This window comes from Gymnoscopelus microlampas, assembly GCF_963454915.1.
Source record: "Gymnoscopelus microlampas genome assembly, chromosome: 5".
NCBI lineage: Eukaryota > Metazoa > Chordata > Actinopteri > Myctophiformes > Myctophidae > Gymnoscopelus > Gymnoscopelus microlampas.
The window spans coordinates 46,359,615-46,380,850 of record NC_139942.1 but is presented as its reverse complement, the minus strand read 5'-3'; the positions used below and the strand labels follow the sequence as shown (position 1 = coordinate 46,380,850).

Below are 21,236 nucleotides of genomic sequence, written 5' to 3'. Positions count from 1 at the left end.
AGAGGTCTAGGCTGTTCATCTCTACCTTTTTGTGATATCAAAAGCAAAAAAAAAAAAAGTAGTCAAGAAAATGTTTCTGCTATACCAAGACTTGGCAATAGATGTCACTATAATATCAACTGTCACAGCCCAGCCCACACAGAAAGAGACACATAATTTACATAGATCCAATGTTTATATTGTAGATACTTTATATATTTATTTTACAATGGAACTGATTCATCATACAAGATGACCAAAAAAAGCACACAATACAATTCATAAAATCAACAAACCCATAAAACATATGATTGTCACTTACCCAGAGTCACAAAAAGTACATACCATGAATAAATAATCTACAGAAATATGTACAATATGCACAACGAGAATCAAATGGAAGTGCAAATAAAGCTTTGGATCCCTGTACAGGAAATAAGGTAAGCGAATGTAGACTGTGTCAGCTGTCCCCAATATCTGATGCAATAATAATAATAATAATAATAATAATATTAATCTTGACGTCATCATTGTACAGGACATTTAATAACATTTAGGCTTTGGGTCCTGCTTTGAAGGAACCCTTCATAATGACGACATTATTCAAAAACATGATTGAGAGAGAGAGAGTAAAAATGAAACACGTTACATTACGTACAGCGTTATCGCATTCCATTGAAAATAATTAATGCTTGTCGTCCATTGAGGATCAAGGCAAAAACCACAGGCGACAGAGAGACAGAGAGAGAGAGAGAGAGAGAGAGAGAGAGAGAGAGAGAGAGAGAGAGAGAGAGACAGAGAGAGAGAGAGAGGGATCCAGAGAGGAGACAACTCACTGCAGAGGAAAAAAATGTTTGTTCCCGTTGGGGGTCCTCAGCTGGTACACTGACCATCACTGGCTGAAATATTAACATGGTACGTACAATTACGGCCTTTTCCCATCTAGAGCCATAAGCCGGAGTTATACTTAGTTGCGCACGGGGCATCGTGCGACGAAAATAGCCGAGTGACGAACTCGTCGATCGGCTATCTTCGGCAGACGCGTCGATCGGCTATTTTCAGTGTGTGGCACGGCGCACGACATGAGTATAAATCAGGCAACGGATGATCAATAACAACAAGACAGCTGGTCAAGAGAGTCAGGTACTGTGTGTGTTTGTGCGCGTGCTGCGTGCCTTCCGTTGGGTTTAAATGGTGACAAAATAGACGCAGACAGACACACAGTGTGAACTGCAGTCTTCAGCATCGTCCCCAAAACCTTACATCTTTGATAAAGTTCTCCTGGACACAGGTTTTGGCCACTTCTTGTTACCCAGAGTTCAAGTACTCCAGTGCCACTTCATAGCAGAATTTGTACTGGTCCTGGGAAAAGGAAAAACAAAAAACGGATGTTACCGTACTGACTGTTTCCTCATTATACTGTAGAGCAGTGGTTCTCAAACTTTTTCATATCAAGGACCCCTAAATTAATGTGTATTTGGCCGCGGACCCCCATCTGAAAAGATGAATATTGGACCCCCCATACAAGATTTGAGGTCTGAACATTTTCAAAAATATTCCAACATTTTCAAAGAATGTCAAGATGTTTTGGAATTATAGCTGATATATATAGGGCCATGGGGGTCCCTGGACCCCACTTTGAGAACCCCTGTGTTAGACCACGGACCACCATAACTCTGAGAGGGTACACATGGAAACAAATGGACCCGTAAGGGTCCATTTGGTTCCATGTGCACACTCTCAGAGTTCCAAACACATAAGGGTCCATTTCATTTGGTTCCTAACTATCCATCATTTATCTGGGGACCCCCTGGAACCCCCTCAAGGACCCCTGGGGGTCCCCAGAACCGACTTTGAGAACCAATGCTGTAGAGTACTTCTATGTTGTGAAAAGCAGGTATAAGTCTGCAAACGGTTAAAGTTGTGGATGTACTACATTGACATTTGACACTCTATACCTGACGACCAGACATCTCTGTCTACCGATACGTAATATATGGGTGAGAATAGCCACAAAACAAACCTACGTGCACTGCTTTGTAAACAATCATATCACCAGGATACAGGGGACCATAATGCAAACAAGCCCTTATGGCTTTTTGTGTTATCCTTTTAGCATCATTGTATAATCGTACCACTGTACTATTTGCAAACTGTCAATTAAGTATTCAATCTATCAATCAACCATCCCAGTATGATGGGCCTCACTGAAGTATTTGCATTGGTTCTGCAGTGCAGTTTTTTGTATTTTTTACCCCCCAGATAGTTTCCACCCAGTTCAACCCAGAACATTGAATTTAGATGTCACCACACGTATTTGTAGGTCTCGCATCGTCTGACTCACGAAACTGTGGCGTTCGTATTGACTTTAGTACCAAAGTACAGGACAAATTCTTCAAGGGAAATCATCGGTATGTGTAAAGCACCTAATGCTGCATTCACAGCCATTAATTTGGTTGACAAGTCGCTGAACCCTCGGTGACTGTGGGCAGTGTTAAAAAGGTTCCAGCCCCGGTGTACCTTTGTTAGAAAGATTGTCCTCCATTCTGGTCACTGCCAATACGTGCAACTGTTATCCACAGAACTGTTATGTCGATAGGGACGTGGTGAGGCATACACAAAGTCTGATCGGCTGTTGTTCTGATGTGCAATGCCCACCAAAAAAGTTAAAAAGAAAAGCGGACAACTTTTTTCGTGGGCCAGTCACCCGTGTAGCATCGACAGGCGGCTCAGCTCCATAGAAAATCAATGGATTTCTGGTGACTGGTCGACCAAGTAGAAGACTGAGAACTGTGAACGCAGCCCTCAGCGGACAATGTAGGCTAATAGCTGATCAGACTGCCATCTGATGGTATTTGAAGCTTTTAGCCCCGCTGTCAGCAGGGCTTTAAGGATGGCTATTGGCCGGTCAGTCCATCTACTTCACTTCACTGCCTTGGTCTCAAACAACACATCTCAGTCGTAGCCCCCACATTACGGAATGCGCTCCCCCCCCCATATCAAACTGTCCCCCCAACAATCGAGACTTTTAAATCTCGCCTTAAGTCCCACCTTTATACCTTGGCTTTCGATCCCGTTTGAGAGTTTCTATGGTCTATGTTTTGTTTCGCTGTCTGCTGACGCTGCTGCGTCTTGTATTTTTCAGTGATGTGTCTCCTTTTGTTGTTTATTTTGTTTCTTATTTTGCTGTGTGTTTTTGCTGATGTTTTTCTGTGTTTTAGCTTACCCAGTGTATTTGGTTTTTGATTTTCTGTGCAGCACTTTGGAAACCTTTAGTTTAAAATGTGCTATACAAATAAAGTGGATTGGATTGGATCTCAAAAACGAATGGATTCACCGTCATGTCATTTTGGTGACCCCATAGCCTTTGCTCTAGCGCCATTTTTAGATCAAACTTTCCACTTGCACGCAAGTTATCACAAAACGAATGGCAAACAAATTGCTGAGTGTATTCATGCTCCCTGGAAGTTGAACCCCTACTATTTGAGTGACACCATGACATATCCCCTAGCGCCACCCTCAGGTCAAAATATCAAATTCAACTACACCATTTCACCCAGAATAATCTCATAATCTAATTGGCAGTACTGATATTGGTGACCCCATGGCCTTTACTTTAGTGCCACCCCTCTGGCAAATGGACTCTATGCACAGCAGCCATATTGGAAAGAAATTGGGCCTCTTCCTTGAAAGAAGTAAGAAGAGGCCCAATTTCTCTCTATTGCTAGTTGGACGTAAGGAGCAAATTGCTACGTTTTGTGAGCTTGTAGATCAATAATGTAAAAAAAAAAGAAAAGAAAAAAAGAAGCTCACCAGTAGGTCGACCATGTTGGGTTTGTTGTTCCTCAGCGTCTTGACGGCGTGGAACACGTCCACGGAGCGCTGGTGCTGCAGCATCTCACACACGATGCTGATGGCACAGAACGTCCCGCTGCGACCCCCGCCGTTCCTGTGGTTACACAGCATCACGCAACCAGCCAAGTGTTAGTGCTGAGTGGGTAGACTGAGGATTTTCTACTGCGCTAAACAACTGCAGACAGAGAGCTGGCGTACAACTAGGAATCAATTCTAGCTGCCCTAAGTTTTAATTATAATTAAAGCTGCGTCCTAGAAAAATAGGTGTGAAAAAGAAGGGGAAAAAAGACTAACTGAATAGATAGACTTCCATTATAAAAAATCTAAGTTAAATAGTATAAAACATAATTATGTGAAAACACATTAGTGGAAGTACTAAGTTAGCCTACTGGCAGTGCAGCACAAGCAATTTGGCACTGATAGGGCCGGTGGTTTGCGAGACAAACACACAGACACAAAGACAGACCCTCTTATAGACGGCTAGCCTCCGTATAAAACAGAGTAAAGGCAAATGTGAATGAAAAGATCCACTCCTTTGATAGTAGTACACTTTCTGAGCCACTAGGTGGGGATGTTTCTTCTTTAATAATTCCCATCAGCATGCTCGTGGATTGGGGAGAGCATCTTGAGCACTCAAAGTGAGTTTGTGAGTAACTTGCAGACAGCAGATCTGCTGTGTGGAGTTTCCATCATGGACATTTTGGGAGACGTGCAGACAGAAGTCATGATGTTGGGACTGAGTGTTGGGGGAGTGTGGTTACTCACACAGCCCAGTGCGCTATGGCATTGGTTTCAGTGTAACTGACAGACAGTATGCTCCGCTGTTTGTTTCACAGTAACTGACAGACAGACAGACAGACAGTTGGAACACAACGGAGAGCTTGGAGTGAAAGTGGCACGGTACATTCACACAGGACAGGGTGCGATAAAAATAAGCATGTTGCATGAAATCGCGGGAGGCAGATCACTCTGTTGCCGCGCGTTCATAGATCACTTCCACACTATCTCCTCAGCGGTCCACTTCCTCAAATATAAAGCTGGACTCAGCGACAAGGAACGCCACTGTTGTCGGTTTCGGTGCGAGTGCTTTGGCGACTGCGAATTGGCAGCACACAATGAGAAAGTCACTGTTGGTTGAGCGCCCGGGGTCACACTGGACATGACACTAGCTTGAAGCCATAATTCCGCGCACACACACACACACACACACACACACACACACACACACACATTGCGTGGCTCTTGACAAAAAAATATTTTCTTGATGTGTCTTCACTGACTGAATCGCGTTGCTAAAAAAAAAAGGTCACATCTGGTGTGAACGCACCCTAATTTAGAGAGTTACTGCACAGTAAAATCTTCAGTGATCATTTAAAAGTGTACAAAGTTTACCAACTGTGGTTACATTTGTACACTTTTGGAGTTATCCACTGATAACCCTCTGGACTTTTATTAAACTGGACCTGAGTTGGTTCTGTACTTGGACACATCTCGCCAAAAATAGCAGATCTATAAGCTAGATCTGTCATTTTGGGCTAAAGTCCCCCCCCCCGAATATAGAGGCTGGGGTGGTTACATGACCACTGAGGATTTTACTGTGTGTAAAATACAATGGATGCCAGTGGGCCGCTCGGCGTGTGCGTATGCGTATGCGTGTGTGTGTGTGTGTGTGTGTGTGTGTGTGTGTGTGTGTGTGTGTGTATAAACGTACAGACAGTGAACCACGGTGCGTCCTTCCCCGCCGTCGTACTCCTCCTGCCACTTGTCCACCTGTCTGATGAGCTTCAGGAAGGAGCGCTTGGACATGGGCGTGTCCCTGTACATGGGCCAGCCCAAGAACTGGAACTGCTGCACCATCCGGTAGCCATCCTGAGGCTGGAAGAGAGAGAGAGAGAGAGAGAGAGAGAGAGAGGGAGAGGGAGAGGGAGAGGGAGAGGGAGAGAGAGAGAGAGAGAGAGAGAGAGAGAGAGAGAGAGAGAGAGAGATAACCATATTTAATACAATAATAATAATACTGTGGAAAAAAAAATATCCATCCGGCGGCCACTTAACCCGCCGAATGGCCGCCGTGTTAAGTGGTCAGATGGGTGGTGAGATGGGTGGGATGTGAACACTTAAGACATTTTCAAGTGGGCCCTGAAGAACCACTGGTTTAGTGTAACGCATCTTATTGAGATGAAATCTATACAGTATGTTCCCAGAAGCATCTGCCAGTGCAGGTTTGGGCCTGGATACTTATCCATTTAATCCATTAAGACCGTGAACACATCTGTGTCATTTTAGATGTATTTGGCTACTCAAAAAAAAGAGAAATAGCAGATACACTATGTAAATATTTGATATACATTTTCTGTGACCAGTTTAAATGAAAAAATGTTTTGCTGGCAGTGGGCAAACGCAGCCAGAAATAAGTCTGTCAGTGAAAGAGTTAACTGTGACACATGGGATTTGAACCCGCATCTCCCTCATGACAGACAAAAAAACTTGGCTAGTGGATATACAGTTATTGCGCTGATGAGCTTCAGGCCGTACTACTTGTCAACCAGGTGTCCTATACCTGACACCGGGGTCTAAATTCCTCAGTGAAGGAGTAGGGAGACCGCCTCCAACCGCAGCAGATGTGCTAATTATATTGTATTAACGTAGTCTATAACACAGAATGTTCTCAAAAAATGTCAGTACAGTAGCTTTAATGCAACGGAGAAATTTATTTTTTGCTAGGAGGGGTGTCTGGAAAGGTGCTGTGCTGTTTCGGGCGATGTGAGATTGGTGTGAGTCTTGGTGACATGTGCCTTTATTACAAACACGCACACGCACACGCACACACACACACACACACACACACACACACACACACACACACACACACACGCACACACACATACAAACACACAGATACAGGACTAAGCCCGACATGGTGACAACAAGCAGGACAAGGGAGAGATAACAGCGACAAGTAATTGCAGAGATGCGTTGAGTTGATAGATGGGTGCTGATCGACAGCTTGATAGATGACTACTGTTAGTCCCAGGGACGGACAGACAGGCAATCAAAGATACAGACTCTGTCTATTCATCACGCAGACACACGCCAACTATCAATAACACTTGTCGATGATCTGGTTTGATATAGCGCTGCGCTTCACTTAACAGGCTTAATATCTTATATTTCATCTCGCAGAATGAGGGAGGGGAGGAGAATTGAGATGGTTCTGCGTCGACAGAAGGCCCTCAAATGGACTATACAGTTTAGAGCAGGGGTCTTCAACGTTTTCAGGCCAAGGACCCCCTAGCTGAGAGAGAGATGAAGCAGGGACCCCCTCTATATTGTATAAAATTGTGTTTCAGATAAACTTTTGCTGCTCTTTTTTCCCTCTGCACCTATAACTCTTTGCCAAAAAATAGCCGATCTACAAGCTCACAACGCCTCGCAGCGCGAGGCGTTGTGAGCTTGTAGATCTGCTATTTTTGGCTAAAGTTCTCCTCAGAAAAGGGATGCTAGGGTTCAAGTGGTTAAGGTAAAAACAAATAATCATATCGCACAAAGATTTGGGTGACCCCCTGTAGTAACTCTGAGGACCCCCTAGGGGTCCCGGACCCCCTGTTGAAGACCCCTGGTCTAGACCACCGATCACCAATGTTTTGGCCGATATTTTGTCAAAAAGTGCAACATTTTTTAATCAATTTGAACATTTTGAATATGGAATATGAATTACACAGAATACACACATAAACAGATTTTTGTATTTATTTAACAACTACTCTTCAAAAATAGCCAATGAATCTACAAGCTTTCAACACATCCCATCGCGACGCATTGTGACATTTTGACATATAGGGATGCCAGGTTGAAAGTGGTTAAAACCCGGGACACAAATCTCAATACCGGTGTCATCAAAAAAGTCAAATAATGGTTGATATATCGGCCAGACCGATATATATATTGCTCGGGTCAACCACAGTTTATAGATTTTATTATTGGATGATGAACAGTTGGGGGTCCGGTGGGTGGGATACTGCATGTCATCACAGGGCACAGAATTCTAAGCAGCCCCTCTGTATTTCATTTAATTTCAATAGACTATCCTAATGCCCCTGCGGGCCAAAGATTCCAGATTTGTATTCGTTGTTTCGTTTTGGTGGTCAGTTTGAGGTGTGATTTATACTGTTGATAACCTCACGTCAGCTCAGTCTGCTGAGGTTAAGGTGCTTAAAGCAGCTAAGGCTGCCTCAGGGCACGACCTTTCAACTGCGATTGGCGGGATTTTAAATCAGACCACATTCATGCTTTTCAGACGGGGTTCCCAGGGGTGCCTTGGAATTCTGTGACAACCACACATTATTGTTACAATTTATACAACTAAACAAACAGTTAGGAATCATCTTTTAGTTTACTAAATTAGTACTTTGTGCGCACTCATTTCCCAATACTTGAATATGCAGTAGTCATTTTTACAAATTTTCAAAAAAATTACATAATTACTTTGTTAATGAATATTTCTTGAGTAAAACAGTTGTTTGTCAACTTTTCAGCAAATTGAAAAATATATTTACAGATTGCTAAGGACTATAACACGTGTTTATAGAGGCTGTTTTGCACAAATATGAATACAGGTGTGCCTTTAGATTTTGACTTGCCCTTTGGTGAGCCTTGGGCACAAAAAGATTGAAACCCACCGGGTTAGAGGAACCTACAATACCATTCGCTCGGTTTAATTCAGTTCAGACGAGTTCATACATTTTTCAGAGGGGTGAATTCAGTCTCCAATAGCCCGTAACGTTCAAACGTTACAGGTTACAGTTCTGTATGAACTCGGCTGAGACTTGGACAGTAATACTTTTGTCCATCCATTGTGAAATGGATGGATGGATGGACCATATCAGGAATAGAATGACCCTTCCTCGCCATAGCTGCTGGGCTCACAAAGTCATGAAAGAGGGCTTTGATGTAGCCTATTAATAAACTCCACATCCATGTGAAGGGAATTTTAACTTTGCAGCGTGCAGGACAATGGAGAGTGAAGGCTAGGGGAGGCCATGACATGCAACTGAGGTATGTGACGGATTAGGACTTACAATGTCACAAATTAAACCACTTAAGCACCTATTTTATCTTTTAGTCATACGATGGTGTCACACAGCAAAAATAAAAAAAGTCGGTCTGCAAGCTCACAACACATTGCGATGCAATACGTTATGGGCTATTTTAGTTATTTTTTTAATATATTAAATGTTTGGAATTGTGGGGATTTTTTTTACATTTTCGTAAATATTGACAAGAATATTTTTAACATTAGTTTTTGTCAATAACATGCCCAAATGAAGGACACCAGGGTGAAAGTGGTCGAAAACAACAACTATATAATCTAATAAACAGCGTGAATTCTCTGTCGGCGCGTGCAACATACCCGAGCGGCGTTGTAGATGCGGAATATTCTGCTGATGATGTCCTCCTCCAGGTCGGCCGAGACAAACTCCACCTGGATGGGTCCGTGGCGGTGGACGCCGTTCTCCGGCCAGTACTGTGGACACAACTAAAACGAACAGGCACGGACACAAACATACATACAGCACACACACGCACGCACACGGGTACCCACGTACATATTCACACATATACACAAAGACACAGACACATGTGCACACACACAGACACAGAGAAAGCGAGAGAGATGGAGAGAAAAAAAACAGAGAGGAGGTAAGTTGATCCGCTAGTTGGGATTCCTTCTACCAAACAGTTTCACAGTTCAACTGAAACCAGTGACAAGGGTTTCATCTCTTTAAGATCATTACTTAAGAGCATTTGGGGGATTCAAAGACACCGTCTATATTTTATTCAGGGTCAGGAGAGAGCAGTAAAGTGCTTGAGATGGAGAGGTTGACTCTGAATTCAATGTCAAGCATTGATCTATGATATGGAAGGAAAAGCGGTATATATTTTTTCCTTACGTTTGAACACACTTCAAAACCAACACATACTGTAAGAATGAGAGACTTTTGCTAATTGAAGGAGCCCCTTTGTTTTGTCTTCCCAGAATGTCAAACAGAGAAATGTTTGGTCAAAAATCCTTGGCTGCTCTTAGTTTTCAAACATAAATCAGATATTTCTTTTTTTCTCTGCTTTTATTTCAGTCCTGGGGAAAATCACTCTATGTGAAAGACTGTGTGATCAAAAGCGGCTTTTTAAAAAGCTCTCACTCATGCCCTTGGTGTATTATTGACTTTGCTTTGGCAAAAGCTTTGAAACAGTGCAGGGAGAGCGGCAAGCCCCAGGGACCCTCTCCTAAGAGCGTCGAAAAATCTCCCCCGTTTCCCGCTCGCCTCAGGAGGACAAACCCAGTTAAAAACATCCACCTGCAGAGCACAGTCACACATCACAGGACGCTAAAGGCAACATTAAGTGTCATGGCACGCTCCGCTCGACAAAAATTACGCATTTTCAACTGGAAAAAAAAGTGCCAGTGAGTTTGTAGAGCAATGTGTCGCACAGTAGATTTTTTGGAAAAGCGTAAATTAGCCGTAAAACCTTTTTCCCCTCTACACCAAATCTATTTGCCAAGATTAGCTTGTAGATTAGCTGTTTTTCGCCAAATGTTTGCCTATTACTACACATGACATGCCCAGAATAGGGACACTAGGGTTCATGTGGTTAAATCAGACCAACGCAACACTAATGGAACTCATGAAGAGAGGGGGGGGGGGGGGGGGTTACATAGTGTGTAGGAGCAGGGCTAGTGAAATGAAGGTTACGTGAACCATACACAGAAACAACATACTCGCATAGTTAACGCTGCCTCTGTGGAATGCAAGTAAGCAAGCAAGCACGCACACGGCAGCACAATCCAGAGTGTTAAGTAACACTCCTGGATTTCGCTGTGCAGCCATGCAAGGACATACGGTATGCACACATGGACTCAGACAGGCTCAAGACTTCACTGCCAGGGGCACCGTGAGGGAGCGGACCCTGAATGATTCAGAGGGCCGAGACAGGAGGGCCCTGGAACACGGCAAGGCTAAAATACTTGGCATCGGTGAAGCTCGCCGATGGCAAGAACACCAAATTTTTCATCCAGTTCCTTGTGTCTTTTAAAAGGTGCACCGTGTAGCATCTTGCCGCTTGTCGCTAGTACAAACAACTTGCACAGAGATGTGTTTGCGAGTGACATCGATCCCATAACCAGGAGGGACGCGGCGGCTGTTTAGTGTTTAGATCCCGCAACCCAGAGGGACAGGCACGTTGTAATTGGCTATTTGGTTGTTAAACAACTGCTACACCACACCACACAAGTAATGATTGGATAGAATCATTTCAGGATGTTTCATGCTACTTCAAGGGACCAATCCGGCTCAGCGGGGTTAAATGTTGCAACAGGTGTTGTAACAATTGCAACAATGTTAAAACATTGTTGTAATAGAGTGAACTTTACGGAAGTAATTTCTTTATGGAGAATAACATTGGGTCATCTTCGTCTTACAGTATATAAGAATTGTGGTGCAAAAATAAACAAATTGTCCCGGCGATATTGTCAGGGAGGTGGCTCTGTATCGTTTACGAAAGTCAGTCACTCATATTTGATATAGTCTGTTTCTGGCAAAAAATGTATTAATTCGGCGAAGGTAACGTTAGCATTTTATCACCATCAGTTGATACTTCATATCCATATGAGTCAAACCGCCGGGGTCATTTGTATTTTTGGAACACAGTTCTTATATGACGCGATATTAAACACGTCTATGGGAATTCAGAATGGGGAGAAAAGAATACGTGACCCAGGCAGGATGTGTAAATGAAGTCAGACTTCGGTGCTCTAATATTGCATTTTAAAAACTGCAAAGAAATTGCAACATTATTAAAAATGCTTGTACAAGGTGTCAGTTTAACTAATATTGTTAGGGGAGTAAGGGGACCCGGTAGCCCAGGTGGCAGGGGGGGCCCAGGGGTTCTAGCCGTGCCCCTCTCCACACCTGCATGCATGCACACTTTCGTGCACACCCACACACACACACACACACACACACACACACACACACACACACACACACACACACACACACACACACACACACACACACACACACACACACACACTGTGTGTGCATGTGTAAACAAACACATGCATTGCACACACACAAACACTCGCTTCCTTTGAGAGCCCATCGCCAAGTTCCACAGATGCAACAAACAAAAAAAAGCAAAAACAAAACAAAGATGCTGGTGGAGGAGAGAGTGAATCTCTACCTCCCTTGTCTGCTATAACCTCCCTCTCTCCCTCTCTCCCTCTCCACCTGTGCTGCTGCCTTGGCTGGCTACAGTGAGAATATTGAATGAAAAGGCTCATCCATCCATCCATCTATCCATCTCTCCATCTATCCATTCAGCCAGCCAGCCAGCCAGCCAGCCAGTCACGTCAGCGAGACAGTCACCGGGGGAAAGGGGATTTGGTGGGGAAGAGCAGCCCGGCTTCAGGCTTTGATCCCTGGGTGTTATGACAGAGCCTGAGGCTGAGAAACCAGGAGCGCCTCCTCCTCCACAGGCCTGCCTATCCGTCTGACGCCGTTTCATGGCAACTCCTCTCTCTCTTCCCTCCTTCCTTCCAACGGCTTCGTAACTCATTCCACATATAGACTGCTGCTCCTTATTTCTCTCCCATCTCTCTCTCTCTCTCTCTGTCTGTCTGTGCAGGAATAAGGACTTATACAGGAACACACAAAGCAATCTTTTTTTTCTTCCCCTGAATCTAATTCACACACTGTGCCCTTGTGTGACTTTATTAGATACAGAGCTCTGATGAAAGGGAGTACTTCATAATATGTTATCGGTTTGGGAGGCCATTTCTTAGGATATTCTTCTCTCTGGGGGTTTGTGTGTGTGTGTGTGTGTGTGTGTGTGTGTGTGTGTGTGTGTGTTGCGTGCGCGAGTGTGTTGCGTGCGTGCGTGCGAATGCACGCGTGTGTGTGTTGCATGGTAGTTCACTTATCTCAGCTTGAAAGTATGTTGGTGTGCATGCGCGTGCACACATAAACCAATACATGCACACCATATACAGTATGTATTACATACTGTAGTACGATTTATGTGTGTAGTTTATGTGGAAAATGCTGCCCCTTGTGGCATCTTATTTTGGGGGTTCTATTATCCATCTGGTGTCGAAGCCATGGGGAAATCATTATCCGTGCCAAAAACAGCCCGGCCCAATCAGTGTCCTCACAGAAATATAGGCATGGGACTATGGGTAGGGCTGACGAAAATCAACAATAGCGAAGGACTTGTCCCATTCCTGTCAAAGCGCCTTTTATTCTTAAAATGCCTTCACTAAAATAACACAATTCCGTCATCTTATCATGTCAGATTAACCTACCTTAGGGATACTGTGTTGACAAGAAGTCGGCAAAGTAGCAATAAATCAGGGTGAAGCTGATGGGTTTTCTTTTTCATAGTATGCATGTGCCTGCGTGACTGTGTAGTCTTAGTGTGTGCATGTGTGCATTGCATACAGAGGCTGGGGTTCTTTACCCAGCAAGCCATTGCCATTGGTGGGCTGGTGGCCTTTGGACTGTACTGTATGATGCGACACGGTGTGAGCTTGTAGATTGGTTATTTTCGGCGTGCGACACTGGTACGAAATGAAGGCTTAAGGATCCTACATGTATATGTCCAGTGGGCACGAGAATTTGAATTCTTACATTTCTGGTAAATATATCATGTCCCAATCCAACCGTGTGCGTATGTACTGTATGTATGTATATATATGCAGGATGTGTGCGTACGCGTGTATACCAGGTCGGGTTTACCTGCGCAGGGTCGACGTCGTTGAGCATGACTATGGAGGTGCAGTGGTAATCCAGGACCAGTCTCCAGAAGTCCTTCACCGTGTTCGGCAGCGGGTGCTGGGTCACTATGAACGCAGAGGGCTGCTTATAACTCTGATGGACAAAAAAAAGAAATAAGACACATTCAGAGAGTGAGCTGGAGAGAGGAGCACCGAGAATAATATACAGCCAGAGAGAGATAGAGGGAGAGAAAGATAGATGCAGACACACAGACAGACATTCAAAAAACAAGAGAATACATTTAAAAGTCACCGCTGAATGCACATAATGTATTTTCTATTTCAGTCCGCTGGCCTTGCTGAGAATAAACCTCAGGATGTTTCAGAAATGACCTCCATCATTTGACCTGTTTGTTACCGAGCGCTGTTTTCTAATGGAGCTTCCGTGTCTTTTGGGAAGTGCATTAGGACGCTGGGCTTCTAATGTGCCTTCTGGCCGCTTGTCGGCTTGCCTCGGGCTGGCCGAGGGGTTTAGCTGTGCCGTGGTCTGTCTGACTCACAGTCTACGGTCTCCATTACCTTCTGACCCCAAACCTGGACCACAGCTGAGCCGGGAGCTTGTTTCGTAGACCTTGCCACGAGCTGTGGCATACATGATTCATGTTTATTTGTTCTCTACTTCCAAATATGTGTTTTTCTGGATGCTCACGCAGACATTTAGGAATGAATAGCTGCATGTTTCACAAATCAAGGAATTCAAGAAGGGAGAATACAATTGAAACTGTCAAGCCTGCTTGAAACGCTATTTCAAGGTGAACAATACTCCTTTTACAACGATTAAAAAAAATAACTTTTTTCATAAAAATGGCTTTCAACTAGAGTTTTTCTTCTCTGCTTTGATGAATAGACAGCCAGACTATTGCTTTTATTCTCAGATCCTTTCATTGTCTCTTCTATGCTCCTATTGCAAATATTTTTACTTGCACTTTTTTGTTGTTATATCTGTAAAGCACTTTATAAACTTGTTTTTGAAAAGTGCTATACAAAAGTTGTATCATAATAATAAGAATTATTATTATTTCCAACAGCTAGTCCCCTGTTTCTATTTAAAAAATAGCATATATATATATATATATATACTCTGTGCCTCTGTGATAGCGCGGCACTCTGTGCCTCTGTGATAGCGCGGCACTCTGTGCCTCTGTGATAGCGCGGCACTCTGTGCCGCACTATGAGCTTGTAGATCTGCTATTTTTGAATAGCCCAAAGTATAAAGTAATGGTTAAAGTGGTTACACGGATACGTTCCCGGTTTTAATGGACTGGTAGTCTAATAGAGAAAAAATCCTACATCCATAAGGGCAGCGTTGATGTAGTTGGAGCTCTCTCCGTCTATGGTGATGAGGAAGGGAAGGCACCGGTCTGGGGGCAGGACGTCCATACAGCGGTTCTTCTCGTGGTTCCTGGGCAGCAGGGCGATGCTGCAGTCCTCCACTCTCAGCGTGGGGGTCACCATGTTCAGAGTCTAGATAACACAGGAAGCAGAGGGAGAAACAACAGTTAAAAATAGGAGGCGTTGAGATGTCGTTGGTGTCGGGCAGAAGCCTCTTATCTCCATATCTTCCTGAAAAGTAACAGTTTTAGCATACAGTATGAGGTTTCCACCCGACAGAGACGATGTGCTCCTTATCCAGAGTGACTTATCTTGAGGGGCCTATTGCAGACGTTACTCGCTCAATAATCTAATGGCGGGGATCTGGGGATCAACATGCGGCTCCGATGTGGCTCTCGGACTTCGTAATGGTCAGCTTGTGACGTCAGTCATCTATGAGGTCAGTGATCTATGGCATTATCTTGACTTACAGCTCCAACGTGGGGCGAGGTTTTAGCCCCATCAGAGCCCCAAATGCCTTCAATTTTAAAGTTAAAGGAGAATTTTGGACTAAGTTTTTCTTACCTTTTCTATGATGTTATGATATCTTAGGATGAATGGTACAGTAGAACATTTTCATAACTCCATCCTGGGTCCGCCACAGCTTAAAACGTGCGCGGATAGGCCTTGCGTTAGATCACAAACATAAGTCTCGCTAGACGAGATTGAAATCTCGAGATTTCAATCTCGTCTAGCGAGATTTAGATTTTTTTTTGGTTGCATAGTGTTCTGTCAATATGAACGTCAGATCTAAAAAATAAAATAAAAATAAAAAGCTATTAAAATATGTGATCTAACGCAAGGCCTATCCGCGCACGTTTTAAGCTGTGGCGGACCCGGGATGGAGTTATGAAATTTTTCTACTGTACCATTCATCCTAAGATATCATAATATCATAGAAAAGGTAAGAAAAACTTAGTCCAAAATTCTCCTTTAAGTATTTCAAAGAAGTATAAAACTTGTGAGAGAAAAAAGCGTGTGTGTGTGTGTGTGTGGGTGTGGGGGGGGGGGCAAAAGTCTGGCATACTGTACACACTCTGAACTCTTCTTTGATGGGGCTGGAGTTGGTCTGAGGGTCCAGTCGGTTCATGTCGTAGTACACCGAGCGAAGCTGACTGGCTGGAATGGTGGTGTCACCGCAGAGGCACGCCTCCAGGATGGCGTCATGGATGAACACGTACTGTTCCTGAAAAAAATCACATCCTTAATGCGGGAATATAACAAGACACGCTGAGCGTCCTCAGTTAATCACCTTGGTAGAGGTCTGGGTTGTGTACTGTAGTTACCTTGCCATGATGTAACTCCAAAGATGGAAATACATGGTTAATACTATTGATTAGACATTGATCATTCAAAATGTGCTCCTCATTGACTTGCATTGTACAGTGAAACAGTTCTCTCAAAGTCACTCTTTTAGCTCCATGAACCAACACAAACAAAGCTCATTCAGACAATACAGAACATCACAAAACCCAGTGCCCAGTTTGTTTTTTAAATAAAAATGTTTACCATGTTTACCATTTGAATATCCGGATCCACGGATCCAGTCCTAGTTTTTTTTACTAATAAAAATAGCAAAATCAACAGGAAGTTGACATTTGACTATATAAAAAAAAAAACACTACCAGGTATTGTGATGTTCTATATTGTCTGAATCAGCTTTGTTTGCGTTTGTTTACGTGCTAAAAGAGTGACTTTGAGAGCTGTTTCACCGTACAATGTAAGTCAATGAGGAGCATATTTTGAATGATCAATTTCTAATCAAGACAAAAATAGTGTCATACACGTCATACACCCATCTTATTACATGCATAAATTAACCATATAGGCCTAGGTTATTTCTATGCCCAAATATGGCTGCAATATTGTGCAATATTTCCAGTATTATGGGCTCATGAGGGTTTCATTGAGATGTAACTGACCAATATGTTTGTGCACGCACGTTGCTTTTCTGCCCTCCTTCCTAAAGCATGTTGTCAAAGTCGGGTGCGACTCCTAGTTGAAACCATAGACTGTAAAAAAGAATGGACAAAGCCACTCCCCTGCTTTCTACAGAACGAAAATGAAGCCGATAGTTCAGGAACATGCATTCCTCCATCGTTAATATATACAGTTGGCCACGTCCGGAACTCAAACGCTATTGGTTGAGACCAGACACGTGACCAGCGAACCGGAAAACACCCCCAAAAATGCTATTGGTTGGGTAGCTTGTCAATCAAGAGCGGGGGCGGGGAATGAATGCTATTGGTTGTGTAGGTTGTCAATCAAATCATCCCGCCCCTCCTGGAGCATAGCCTACTTTATCGTCAATTTTAGAATAAATGGGACCATAATTTAGCAAAACGCATATCATGATGATTGAAAGGAGACTTTAAACTAGCAACTGGAAGCATATAGAATTTATGACAATTTTTATTACGGTAAGAAAATCTAGTCTAAAGTTTGTCAAAAACCCATTCACTTGCGCTAAAATAAATTCTTTCTGACACTTCAGGTCGGCGCAGGGTAAAACAGCGCCACTCTGGCCATTCATAAGCTTCCGTGTTGGCCTCATAGTAAATATCCAAGCCTTGCCCCTTGGTTGAAACACCTCTGCGCTGCACTTCCTCTCGCTGTGCAAATGACCACTAGTAGCTATAAGTTTGTCCTGCTCTGGCTGCTGTAGACTGTGGAGTATGTGTGAATTCTACCAGCTGAAAGGGTTAACCGGAATCCCTGTGCATCAACGACCAGCTAATGTTTCCCAAATGTCTATTTATTCACAAGTGTTAGTCATATAGACACATGTCAAACAAAATTACTTCTCAATTTCCTTGCTGCCACTACCAATATTTTCATCACGTTTATCACCATCATTGTAGTCATCATCATCATCATCATCATGATCTCGGAGGAATTCTCCACTGTAAAGATGACATTTCTATTCATGCCTTAATGTCATGATGACAGACAGACGGCCCAGAGACGGCTCTAGGCTTGATGTATATCCATTCTGAAGTGACATTTTCCGACGATGCTCCCTTGTCACTTTGGACCAAAATCCGCACACTTGGCACAGGGGTCACTGCTTTTGCCGGATGGCATTATGCCAGGCCGTGAGATGAGGCCCGTTCTCCTCGCCTGTACGGTGTGAACGTCTGACCTGGGACTGGCTCTAGTCTATACCTGCCCAGGTCAGCTGTGTGCCCCGGGTATTGAACAGTCAAATCGGACGAAATGCACGAAGCGATGAAACAGTACATATTATGTTAAAAAAATAAACAAGGCTTTTCATGTCTGCAGACTGCGCTGGAGTGTATGACCGCAGGGCAAGGAGCTGTGCCAGCTAGCTAGAACACCTGCGAGGGCAAAAACACACACACACACACACACACACACACACACATGCGCGCACGCGCACTCTCTCTCACACACACACACACACACGCATGCGCGCACTCTCTCACACACACACACACACACACACACACACACACACACACACACACACACACACACACACACACACACACACACACACACACACACACACACACACACACACACACACACACTTTGAAGGTCACTGAACTCGGAGAGGAGAGTGACTCAGGGTGAACAACATTTGGTCTCCAGTTACTCAAATCCCAGTTCGCACGTCAACGATGAAACATTTGCCCATTAAGTCCAATGGCGCCTGTGATTTAAAAGGAATTACGGTGAAATGATGCATTCAGTGGGACTACGGATGCCTCCAGATGGCCCGTGTTCAGAAAAGCGCAAAAAGTCCTTCGGCAGCCCGCACCGTCTAAAGTTGGCAGCAGTGGACGGGCAGGGGAGGGTTTTTTCTTTTCATCCGTCGATGTGAGCTAAATGCTCTCGTTTAACAAGACTCTGACAGGCCTTTATTATGACTTCTATTGTCCCAGTTCTGCCGTGCGTCAAGCTCAGCAGCCTGCGAAATAGCTAGGGTGTGCTCCTTTTTTTAGTCTTTTGTAAGAAACGGTCATTATAATTTTTTCTTTAAAAATGTGGCATGAATGACTACACTGTGTTAAACATAAACAAGACTGTGGGTCTAATAATGGCTTCCCTGGTGCAATCTGGTGTTTATTTGTGAAAGGACGCGTGTCTGTGTGTCTGGGATGTGGAGCATGATATTTCCAACCGGCGTACCTGGAGACAAGTCAGGATGGATGACCCCTTCAGTGAACCTCTGTCCTATCAAACTGTACCTCTGTCCTATCAAACTGTACCTCTGTCCTATCAAACTGTACCTCTGTCCTATCAAACTGTACCTCTGTCCTATCAAACTGTACCTCTGTCCTATCAAACTGTACCTCTGTTTTATCAAACTGCACCTCTCTGTTTTATCAAACTCTACCTCTGTTTTATCAAACTCTACCTCTGTTTTATCAAACTGCACCTCTCTGTTTTATCAAACTCTACCTCTGTTTGATCAAACTCTACCTCTGTCTCATCATACTATACCTCTGTTTGGACCATGTTGACCCTCCGCGAGCGTAGCTCTCGCACACAGTTATAAATGTCCACAACGCCCTCTCTCTCCGCCATGTCCAGCATGATGTCGATCACGATGAAGCAGCCCGTTCGGCCCGCCCCGGCACTGTAGGGAAGCCATCAGAGATCAGACGGTTTAGAAAAACGCCCCAGGGACATGGAAACCTTTGTTTTTTATTAGGGGTAATTGACATTTGAAGTAGAACATGCATAAAAAAGTTGGTTCTCCGTAAAATAGGATTCAGGACAGGTGCACTATTCGTATGACCTTGGGTAGTTCAATCGATATCTGTCAAAACAAAGACACTTCCTCAAAACTGACATGTACGAGCTCAAAGGAATAATATCAGGTTTGCTGTGGCATGAAAATTGGATTTAATGACGAGCTCAGGTCTTTTTTCTTTTCCTTTCTATACTGTTATTATTATTTCATAAACTTTCCAAACCGACACTGTCTGACTTTTAGAGAACTCACTATGAAACCAGACCATGCAGTTAGTGTATCCGCAGAGGGCAAGACAGAGAGTGCATGCCAACCTGCAGTGTACCACCATGGGACCGGCGTTGGTCAGGGTTTTGGACTTGACTCTCCTAATGAAGCCCAGCAGGCCCGTGGCGTGGTAGGGTACACCGTGGTCCGGCCAGCCTGTGAAGTGGAACTGTCGGATCTCTCGAATCTCATGTGCCCCTCTCTGCGGAACGGCCGAGTTGACAGTTTCCACACGATAAGAGAGATAGATAAAGAGGGAAAAGGCAGAGGAAGGGTAAGAAAACCAATGAAGTCTAACTTCTTCTGTACAAAGTGTACAGATGAAGGTTGAGAGTTCTGTGCTACATAGCAAACACACGGTCGGATTGAATGCACTCTAGACTTGGGTGAGCAAAGATTCAATTATCTATTGTAAACACAGAGTATTCAAGGCTCCCTAGCTGTTATTTCTGTAGCAAGGCCCACAAGCCCCACTCCGTCAAGCATCAAGCCACAAGGTTGCCATCTGGACATGGTGACACTGACCCTTGCACTCCACGCTTATTGGTTGCTTGTAACGTTTGGCCGTCTAGGAATGGAAATTTGTTCCACTGGCTCTCATTGTAAGTATCTCTGAATAAATGTGTTGCCTGAATGCAAATAGCCAGAGGATAATTCCCTTTTAGTTTCACCACTTCAGCCCTATTTCAAAAATAGCAAAAATGAGCAAGATAGATATTGAACACACAATGGAAGCAGTATTTTTGCTCTGGAAGGTTCGACAATAATATGGATGGTTGTCGGTGGTCACACACTGGGGATTGAACCGGTTATTATTCAGTTACAGGACCATAACCACTATAGGTCAGTCTTCCTGCTTATGGTGCATATCTATCCAGTTTATCATTCATATGATCCTGAAACATTTCCCCGCATTGTCAGGAGCCACGGCTTTTACAGAGACCATCTGTGACCTTTTGTTACGAGACCAACCTGTCCCACCTCTCATAAATGTGACATCGGTATTTTATTCATACAGTAAATCTCAGAATTGTTTTGCCCATTCAAGGACATAATAACATAGCTAATGACACAAATTGGGCTGTTATGAGAACCTTTTGATTAACGGGACAGACTTTCTCTCCAGTGGGCCACCCACGCTAGCAAAGCTCAGCGAGATAAAGCAGTTAAACACTTAAGCCCTATTATACTTTATCACACGATGAACAGCAC

At 43.9% G+C, this 21,236-nt stretch overlaps 1 protein-coding gene across 2 annotated transcripts in view; it reads right to left on the bottom strand.

Annotated features, from left to right (window-relative positions):
* Positions 1-303: 303 nt before the first annotated feature.
* LOC311045729 (receptor-type tyrosine-protein phosphatase mu) overlaps positions 304-21,236 on the bottom strand; it is a 227,676-nt gene continuing 206,743 nt past the window's right edge. For both annotated transcript variants that reach the window (XM_084057748.1, XM_084057749.1), the window contains exons 27-35: positions 20,072-20,226; positions 19,505-19,640; positions 16,071-16,220; positions 14,954-15,127; positions 13,626-13,757; positions 9,242-9,367; positions 5,546-5,709; positions 3,793-3,928; positions 304-1,341 (exon numbers count right to left, since the gene is read on the bottom strand). In XM_084057748.1, coding sequence (XP_083913874.1) covers positions 1,288-1,341; positions 3,793-3,928; positions 5,546-5,709; positions 9,242-9,367; positions 13,626-13,757; positions 14,954-15,127; positions 16,071-16,220; positions 19,505-19,640; positions 20,072-20,226 — 1,227 coding nt within the window. In that variant the 3' untranslated portion in view covers positions 304-1,287. The remainder of the gene's footprint in view (positions 1,342-3,792; positions 3,929-5,545; positions 5,710-9,241; positions 9,368-13,625; positions 13,758-14,953; positions 15,128-16,070; positions 16,221-19,504; positions 19,641-20,071; positions 20,227-21,236) is intronic.